The 10,533-nt window shown below is 34.8% G+C and overlaps 1 protein-coding gene across 1 annotated transcript; it reads left to right on the top strand.

Annotated features, from left to right (window-relative positions):
* Positions 1-1,560: 1,560 nt before the first annotated feature.
* Positions 1,561-7,025, top strand: LOC107484182 (protein FAR1-RELATED SEQUENCE 6-like). The gene is made up of 2 exons (XM_016104797.1): positions 1,561-2,290; positions 6,424-7,025. Exons 1-2 carry the CDS (start codon positions 1,561-1,563, stop codon positions 7,023-7,025), a joined length of 1,332 nt encoding a protein of 443 aa, XP_015960283.1.
* The last annotated feature ends 3,508 nt before the right edge of the window (positions 7,026-10,533 follow it).

The following is a 10,533-nucleotide window of genomic DNA, read 5'->3' on the forward strand; positions in this document are numbered from 1 at the left end:
ATAACGAGGCTGAAATTAACATTCCATAAATTTTCTTTGAATGAGTCATACCATATAATGTGATGTATAGTAAATTTTTTTTTCATGGATCATATGGGTGAACAAAATAGGATTAAATGGGTTCAATCCATGTACAAATCTAATTGGTCATCTTTTGCGGGCTATAGACCGTAATTTAAATTTCACTTTCTTCATTAATAATAATACCAACTGTGATTGGGCAGATTATCCACTAAGAGTTTTATATAGTCATTAGAACTATAGTTGTGCAATAATGGATGTTCATGTTAGAGCTTCGTTCGTACTTTCTCCGTTTCAAGTTAACTATTTCTAGTATTATCTTTTTTATTTTTATTAATTTTTTATTTTTATAATTTTCTCTTTCTGTTTAATAATAGAAGCTATAATAATAGATAAAAATTAATTAATGCATGACTTCTTAGAATGAAAAAAAAATGGCATTTAATTTATAACAAAAAAATAAAAATAGATATATATGATAATTTAAAATAGAGAGAGTACAAAATGATTACTCCATATATTTATATATGGGTTTTGGTTATTAAGGTTATCAACCAATTTTTTTTTAATAAAAGATATACAAATTTTTAATTTTTAATGTATTTATTATTATATATTTATTTAAAAAATTTACAAACTTTCACTTAATAACTTCAAGGATGCATATTTTATATATATGAAAACAAAGTGACTACTGGCTAATAAAAATATATTAATCAATGCTATTCTTTTTTACTACAATTCATATTAACTTTTACGAAAAACTCTACATCTATGTAAAAATTACATGGATGGTATTTAGGTATTTTTCACTTTACGCATTTTTTTTCACCCACACACTCATTTGTTTTATACACGCCTCATATAATGTAATCCTTCTATTGCGTGATCAATCTTTCTCAACGTAAACCTTTCTCAACCTAAACCTTTCCATATAACGTAATTCAAGTACCTTCTTCTTCTTCTTCTTCTTCTTCTTCTTCTTCAACCTAATTAAATTTATTGTTCTCCTCTATTCGCGTTTTTCTTCTCTGCATTATGGATCTAGATTGACATCAACGTAATTAGCTTCATCGTTCATATTATTCTTCATTTTCTTCTTCGATCTATGCTTCTGAATTGAAACAATGAATGAATCAACTTCAAATCAGTTGAATGAGTGTGATTTGGATAATTCTTCTGAAACGTATCAATTTGATGATGTTTGGATTATTGAATTTTGAATCTAATTCAATGGGATGAAATTGCTAATTTTATTTGAAGTGAATTGAATGGACTGATGTGATCTATATCTGAATTGAATTAAATTGAATTGATAATATGTAACTGTGAGTAACTGTGAGTGTGAGTAACTGTGAGTAACTTTTCGGTTTGGTAAGTACTAAAGAGTTGATTCACCATGTGCATGTGTTCGGTTCGGTATGCAGAAAGGAGTAAAAAAAATTAGACGAATATATTTTGTTTTGTTTCCTAAGCACTATATAATTCTTTCATCATAATTAAAATTTTGGTTCACTATAATTAAGATTTGGGTTCACCATGCAGACCAGCTGTGTTGTGGATGAAAAATTTGTCCCAAAGGTGGGAATGATTTTCAAGAAACTAGAAGAAGCTGAAAAATTCTACAAACATTATTCAAAACTTGCCGATTTTTCTACGAAAATAAAGAACATGACTCGGGACAGAGACAAGATTAAGAATCAACTAATTGTTTGCACCAGAGAGGGAAAGTGGAAATTCAAGATATCTTCAATTTTGAAGACAAACCCTTCAGCTGGGTTAAATTGTTTGGCTAGAATTTACGTACACATAATGAAGGATGTTGGTCTTTGGACAATTTCTAAAGTTGTTTTGAATCACTCACATCCTTGTTGTCCAGACCAAGCTAAGATGCTCAAACAACACAGAGAGCTTAGTATGTTCGTGCGTCGCACTATCAAAACCCATGAGGAAGCCGAAATCAGACCAAGAAAAACTTACCAATCACTTGTGGCAGCAACTGGCAGCCACCGTGAACTAGGTTTTATAGAAAAAGACTTCAAGAATTACATCACAAGGAAAGTACGAAATATTTCTAAAGAAGACGATGCCAAAGAATTTGGGAAGTACCTAGTAAGAATGAAAGAGAAGAACCAAAATTTTTTCTTTGAGCTCAACCTTGAAGGCAATTACTGCATTAAACATACATTCTGGGTTGATGCAAGAAGCAGGGCTGCATTTGATTATTTTGGAGATATGGTTTCATTTGACATCACCTATAAACAAACAGGTATTTGGTTCATTCATATATATTTTTGATGTTTAGTGCGTGTATATATTTTGGTTCACCACCGTCTGCTTATTTTTTATGCAGGTATAATTTGGTTTTAGGTTCTTTTGTGGGCGTGAATCACCACGGCCAGTCGACACTTCTTGGATGTGCGCTGATGAAAAATGAGGACATCCAATCATTCAAATGGCTATTTGAGTGTTGATGATTAGATTTTTGACGGTTTAAAATTTTCCAAATGAAATCTCGTCGAAGTATAGTCTCTAAACCAACAATAATCCTCTCATACAAAAATTTGTTTGTCACAAGTACAAACCCTTAAAATCTATAAACCGAAGTATTTAAACCTCAGGTCGTCTCTCAAAGGACTTGCAGGGTAGTGTTCTTGTTATTGGTTATGGATTTGTTTATTTTGGGGTTTTGGATGAGAAATATGAATAGTAAATGGTAAGAAAACTTTACTAACAAAATGGTCTTGGCAAGGAGATGAAATTCTATTAACAAAATGGTCTTGGCAAGGTTTTGGTTGTCAAGGGTCTCTATCATTATCACTAGCCACAATTATGGTAGTTGCAAGGATTAATCCCACTTAGTCATCCTTAAATCAATTAACAAAGGAAAGTCAAGTGAGTTATATCAATCCTAGTCCATAAATCCTAGCTTTCCACTAATTGGATTAATGAAGGCTAGAGTTAATGGCTATCAACTATCAATCAATTGGACACTAGTGACTCAAGAAATCCTAAGTCACCTTCTCAAGCCAAGAACATAAAATTCTAGTCTAACATCCTCTCAAGCATTTCATCAAACACTTGGAGGGTAATGACATTCTTCCAAGCATTTCATCAAACACTTGGAAGGTACAAAAGAAAAGTATAGTAAATCACAACAAGAATGAATTCTAACAATAATTGAATGCAAAGAATTAACAACAACAATTAAGGAAATCACAATTATTATGAATTACCTCAAATTGCATTATTAAAAGAAAACTAAGAGAACAAGAGTATCTCAATTACAAAACCTAGAAACAAAATAAGAGAAATTACAACAAGAGGATAGGGATAGAAAGAAGAACCAAAGTGTAGCAATCATCAATTGAAGGTAGAAGTAGAAGGAGACTTGAATTAAACCTAGAACTATGAGATCCTAATTTAACCCTAATTTCTAATCCTAATTCTAGAGAGAAGAGAGAGCTTCTCTCTCTAACTCTAACTACTTCTAAAACTAAAACTATGACTAATGATGACAAGTATGAAAAGTATGAAAAGTATGTTCATTCCCCCTTCAATCCTTGGCTTAAATAGCATCAGAAATGAGTTAGATTGGACCCAAAAGGCTTCTAAAATCGCTGGCCACGTGTTGCATTAAGTGGGTCATGTGCCACCATCGGCGCGTCCGTGTACTGTGCGCGTGCGCGCCCCTATGCGCGATGCAACTATGGCAAATCTTATATCATTTCGAAGCCCCGGATGTTAGCTTTCCAACCCAACTAGAGCCGCATCATTTGGACCTCTGTAGCTCAAGTTATGATCGTTTAAGTGCGAAGAGGTCAGGCTTGACAGCTTTTTGGTTCCATCATTTCTTCATGAGTTCTCCAACTTTACATGCTTTTTCTTCATTCCCTTGATCCAATCTTTGCCTCCTAAATCTGAAATCACTTAACAAACATATCAATGCATCTAATGGAATCAAGGTAAATTATATTTAGCTATTTTAAGATCTAAAAAGCATGTTTTCACTCTTGAGCACAATTAAAGGAGAATATACAAAACCATGCTATTTTATTGAATAAATGTGGGTAAAAGGTTATAAAATCCCCTAAAATCAATACAAGATAAACCCTACAAATGGGGTTTATCAAGTGTTGGCTACATTGCATAGGAGGGAAGGCACCAAAAAGTATTCTTACCGATCAACGTGCATCGATTCAAAGGGCAATTGAGCTGTGTATGCCAACAATAATTCACTACTGGTGCATCTGGCACATTATAAAGAAGGTCCCAAGCAAATTAAATGGCTACAAGGGACACAAAAAAATTGAACAAGAGATGAGCCATGTTTTTTGGAACTCGTACACAAAAGAAGCATTTGATACAAACTGGATCTATTTCCTCAGAAAGTACGGCCTCGGAGGTAACAAGTGGCTTTCAGGTAATTGAGATTTCAATTCGAATTATTTTCATGCTCATATCTTTTTTTCCCAAAGCATGCACTGTTTTTGGTTCACCACACCTTATGTGTTTGGTTTGGTTTGCAGAGCTGTATGAGAATCGGCATATATGGATTCCAGTTTACTTGGATCACCACTTTTGGGCCGAGATGAGAAGTGGTGCACGAAATTGCAATCACACTTTGGCAATCCTGCACAACTAACCAGCAAGTGCATTGGGTCGTCCAAGTAATACCTTACGTGAGTAAGGGTCGATCCCACGGAGATTGTCGGCTTGAAGCAATCTATGGTTATCTTGTAACTCTTAGTCAGGATATCAATAATTCTCAGGGTTAATTGTGAAGAGTAAAAGAACATGAAATAGATACTTGTTTTATAGTAATGGAGAACAGGTTGAGGTTTTGGAGATGCTCTATCTTCTGAATCTCTGCTTTCCTACTGTCTTTTTCTTCATGCACGCAAGGCTCCTTCCATGGCAAGCTGTATGTAGGGTTTCACTGTTGTCAATGGCTATCTCCCATCCTCTCAGTGAAAATGTTCAACGCGCTCTGTCACAGCACGGCTAATCATCTGTCGGTTCTCAATCGGGTTGGAATAGAATCCAGTGATTCTTTTGCGTCTGTCACTAACGCCCAGCCTTCAGGAGTTTGAAGCTCGTCACAGTTATTCAATCCTTGAATCCTACTCAGAATACCACAGACAAGGTTTAGACCTTCCGGATTCTCTTGAATGCCGCCATCAACTCTAGCTTATACCACGAAGATTCTGATTAAGGAATCCAAGAGATATTCACTCAATCTAAAGTAGAACGAAGGCGGTTTTCAGGAACACGTTCATAGGTGAGAATGATGATGAGTGTCACGGATCATCACATTCATCAGGTTGAAGAACAAGTGGTATCTTAGAATGAAAGCAAGCGTGATTGAATGAAAAATAGTAGTAATTGCATTAATCCATCAAGACACAGCAGAGCTCCTCATCCCCAACCATGGGGTTTAGAGACTCATGCCATAGAAGATACAATAAGAAACGTGTAATGTGTCATGAGGTAAAGATACAATGTCAAAAGGTCCTATTAATAGTGAACTAGTAACCTAGGGTATACAGAAATGAGTAAATGACGTAAAAATCCACTTCCGAGGTCCACTTGGTGTGTGCTTGGGCTGAGCATTGAAGCTTTCATGTGTAGAGACTTTTCCTGGAGTTAAAAGCCAGCTTTTGTGCCAGTTTGGGCGTTTAACTCCAATTTTTGTGCCAGTTTCGGCGTTAAACGCCAGAAATTCTGAAGCTGATTTGCAACGCCGGTTTGGGCCATCAAATCTCGGGCAAAGTATAGACTATTATACATTGCTGGAAAGCCCAGGATGTCTAATTTTCAAAGGAATTGAGAACGTGCCAATTGGGCTTCTGTAGCTCCAGAAAATCCACTTCGAGTTCAGGGAGGTCAGAATCCAACAGCATCTGTAGTCCTTTTTCAGCCTCTGAATCAAATTTTTGCTCAGGTCCCTCAATTTCAGCCAGAAATTACCTGAAATCATAGAAAAATACACAAACTCATAGTAAAGCCCAGAAAAGTGAATTTTAAATAAAAACGTACTAAAAACTAACTAAAACATACTAAAAAACATACTAAAAACAGTGCCAAAAAGTGTATAAATTATCCGCTCATCAAGAAGCACACAAAAGAGCGAGAGCATGCATTCATTTTTCAACAAGTTCATCACACGGAATAGCTCCTTGGGACAATTCGTGAAGCAGTACGACAATTGCCTAGCAAGCAGAGAGCAAGCAGAGAGAGAATTCGATGCTGCAGATTTTCACTCTGTGATACCGTGCACAACAAAATCAGCAATAGAGGCACAGTTTTAGCAAGTATATACCCATGAGAAGTTCAGGGAAGTTCAATCTCAATTCACAGGTAAAGTGAAATGTATCAAAAGATCAATGCATTCCACTCTAGGTTTCACAACATATGAAGTCATAGAGCAGGTTTTCAACTCCACATTCAACAAGTTTGCCGTCACCTACGATACAGTATCACGAGGTGTAAAGTGCCATTGCTTGCTATTTGAGTCTAGGGGCATATTGTGCCGCCATTCCCTAAGCGTCCTAAGCTTTGAGCGAGTGGATAGCGTGGCACCGAAATACATATTAGAACGCTGGAGCAAGAACATAAAGAGGAGGCACACACACATCAAGAGCAGCCAAGATAAACCTATACTGGAGCCAAGAAGTAAGAGATTTGACGAATTGGTGTTTCGGTCACAAAATATATGTGAATTTGCATCCAAGTCTGAAGATTTGACCAGAATTCTGCACCGAGCATTTGATAAGGTCATGGCGGAGATGGAAGAATATCAGGAGAGAAGCAAAGAAAAAAGTTTGTTAACCCACGAAGAAGCGACATTAAGCAATGTGAATGACTTTCAAAGCCCACCACGTGTCAAAACAAGCGGTCGGCCCAAGAATAGACTTGGATCAAACCTGAAAAAAAAGATCTCAAATGCCATGAAGAAAAAGAAAAAGACAGCTCCAAGCGAGATAAAATTGACTTGCTTTTGATTAGTTAAAAATTCAATTGTTCATTTTGCTAATATACAATTAATTATGTCTTTTGTAGTTGAACCTTTTAGACTCTGAATCATCGATTCAGTCAAGATCCACTCTTTATAATGCGCCAGATATGAATTATCCAAGAGAGGATTGTACAAGTTTTAGTTTTTATTAATGTAAATTTTTGTTCACCCATGAACAAATTTTGGTTCACCATGGTTATGGCAGGGTTAATTTCTGAATGTTGATAGTCTTTAATGAATAGTCACTTTTTTTGTGAAATTCTATATTGATATAATCAATTTTTCAATTCGTCTAGTGTATTGATATATACCGTTTTTTGATTCGTCTACTGTTGTTAGTCTAGGGTTAATTTTAGGATTTAGGGTTTAGAGTTTAGGATTTAGGGTTTAGGGTTCAGGGTTTAGGGTTTTAGGGGTTAGGGTTTAGGGTTTAGGGTTTTAGGGTTTAGGGTTTAGTGTTTAGGGTTCAAGATTTAGGGTTTTGGGTTTAGGGTTTAGGGTTTATGGTTTAGGGTTTAAGGTTTAAGAGTTTAGGGTATAAGGGTTTAGGGTTTTAGGGTTTAGGGTTTAGGATTTAGGGTTTAGGGGTTTACGGTTTTAGGGTTTAGGATTTAGGATTTAGGGTTTTAGGTTTAGGGTTTAGCTTACCGAATTTCTGTACAATGTGTTTGCAAATTTTGGTTCGCCCAGTGTACTAATTTCAGTTCACTATGTTCTTTTGGTGTTCGTAATGTATTGGTAAATATAGTGATTGCACTCACTGAGAACCTGGAATAAAATAGCAGCCATACAGTTCCAAGAGATATATAAATTAACATCTTAGATGAGCAATCTATCTTAAATCAAATATAAATATTAACATTAACATTTACATTAATATTGACATATATACATTTGAAGTAAGCATTTTTTGCTTTTTAAACAAGTTAAACAAAATATTGTTAATTACAACCAGTTAATCATAGTATATGCTATTCACTATCTAAATCCCTAGATGTGAATTTACAATAAGGGTTGGAGAGGGCAGCAGATGGCTTCGGGAGTCTTATTACGTCAGATTCACAAATCACTTGGTCTCTGATTTTGTTCATTTCATGCAACAGAATGTGCAGACCATATTGGTACCTGAAGCTATCAATTTCTTCCTACATTTCAATTGAAAAGAATTACATAAGAAATGAACCCATCTGAAATAAGAACAATATCATTCAAAACCCTAATTATACTGTAAAAATGCAATGAAAATAACCCTAAACCCTGAACACATTAAATATCAATTAAATGAAAATCATATTAAATAACAACAAATTTTATTCAAAGCTGTAGTTATACTGTAAAAATGCAATCACAGTAACCCTAAACCCTGAACAAATTAAAAGGAGGCCACCGAATCGAAAAACATTCAGTTGGTGAATCAAAATTATAAAAGCCACCCAACCGAACATTGTTTATGTGGTGAATAAATGGTGATCAAATTTTGATCAACAGGAATAGTATTTTTGCATGGAAAAGAACTATTGAATAGAGTAACAACAAACTTCAAAACCCTAGTTACACTATCAATAAGAAAAGAAAGAAGTTTATTAATATAGAAAGTACTTACTTGTGTCCAAGCTTTATATTTATATTTCTTCCAGCTTTTGATTTTTTATAGATCAATTGTTTCGAGCCATTTCATCACGTATATTCCACAATCATAGGTAAGCAAGAATTGAGTATAATACGATCAATAGTATACAAAATAAAACACATTAAAAATAACACCATAGAAGAGAAAGATTTCTTACTTTGTACATTGACCATTCAATTAGATATACTATGCTTCCTCTCCCAGTCCATCCTCCATTATGGGTTCCGCCCCAGCGTACACCCTCATGTGGAAAATTATTAAACCTTGTAAGAGATAAAAAAAATTAAATAAAGAGAACCAACAACACTGAACCGAACTCCTCTCATGTACAGAATAATTTTAATAATTTACAACAAAATAACTTACCATAAAATTGTTCAGTTGCACTCTTGATTCAGGTATATCTTTTTTTGGCTTATTGATAGGGTCAAGGACATATAATTTCCTTTTGTTGACATTAGCAATCCACAACTACCAATGCCCTCCATTGCGAATTGGGACAAATAGCTGAAGTTTCGAAAATTATAATATTTCAGTCGAAACAATAGCAAACAAGAGAATTATCAAAGAATTTTTAGAAATGACAACTTACAAATGGATGCGATGCAAGTTTCCTTTTGTCAAGAAACTGGCGGTGGTGGGCATATTGCTCAATATCAAACCTGTAGGCCTTGTTTGTCTTCTTATCAGTGTACTCCACGCCATGTGTTCCCAACATAAAATTCTACAAACTGAACATCAGTTAAATCACATTTTCACCGAATCGAACACAATTCATATGCTGAATAAAACATGAAAAATATTTAATCATCAAGAGAAAAGTTTTGTTTATGCAAAAGAACTCAACAGAATAGGAATCAGTAGTGAATAAGAAATTTAGCTTACTACAATATCCAGCAGCACATGAAGAAAAGTTATGAGATATTGCCAAACTTTGATTTGGTTGAGAATCATGCTATGTATACTAACAACCTACATGAAGAAAAGTTATGAGATATACTCTATAAGAGTATTTAGAAAAATTATTATTGTTAACACAATTGGCAAAGAATTTACCGAGACATGCAGTTGTTCTTTGGGCATTAGAGGCATGGAATATTCTCTTAACCCCTCGTAAAGTGCATCATGTCTCAAGACAAATATTGCATCATATTCATTGCTACCATCTCTTGTCTTCACATGTGTCATCCAATGATAACACTTTTCAATCAACTCGTTCATGATTTTTATCTTTTTCTCCGGGATTTCGTAACTTCAGCAGCTAGTAAGGATGGCTCTGAAGTTGTTGCTTCAGCAAACTTTAATGCTGCTGTCACTCCAGCATTTACCATCGCCTCTTCCAAGATTTCAAGCTGTGAAATACTCTCTTGAGAGGGCTGAGTTAGTTGAGATGCTGATGGACTTATCCTAAGGCTAAAGGAAGGCCTTTCATCTTTCCTTTGCCTAAGTTGAGTAGCACTGCAAGATGATAGATATTTAACAATGATATTAAACAAAAATGATATTAATCATTATAGTGAACCAAAATTCAAAAAAATAGTGAACCTAAATCTAAACTTACAGTGAACCGAAATAATATTAAATAAAAATGATATTAAAGAAATGCAAGTAACATACCTATCAAATGATGACAAGATTAGACTTTCTTGTTCTGATTGCCGTGCCACAAGAGGTTGTTGGGATTGTTCTTCATCAGAAATTTCATACACATCATCATCTTTGAAAAACTCTTCAAAAACAAAACTTGTAAGAGGCACCGTAACACCCTGCTTAAACAGAAGAGAGTCCAAAGATAACAACACATTGAATTCATTTCTGGTTTCAACTGAACCATAATTAAACCATGTATAAGCAGTAAACATTA

Source organism: Arachis duranensis, chromosome 4, assembly GCF_000817695.3.
Source record: "Arachis duranensis cultivar V14167 chromosome 4, aradu.V14167.gnm2.J7QH, whole genome shotgun sequence".
NCBI lineage: Eukaryota > Viridiplantae > Streptophyta > Magnoliopsida > Fabales > Fabaceae > Arachis > Arachis duranensis.

Bases quoted from the DNA above. Each gene is read 5' to 3' on its own strand.
- LOC107484182 (XM_016104797.1), top strand. From the start codon at position 1,561: ATGCAGACCAGCTGTGTTGTGGATGAAAAATTTGTCCCAAAGGTGGGA. The intron at 2,291-6,423 runs GTATTTGGTTCA...ATTCCACTCTAG, and splicing joins CATCACCTATAAACAAACAG to GTTTCACAACATATGAAGTC.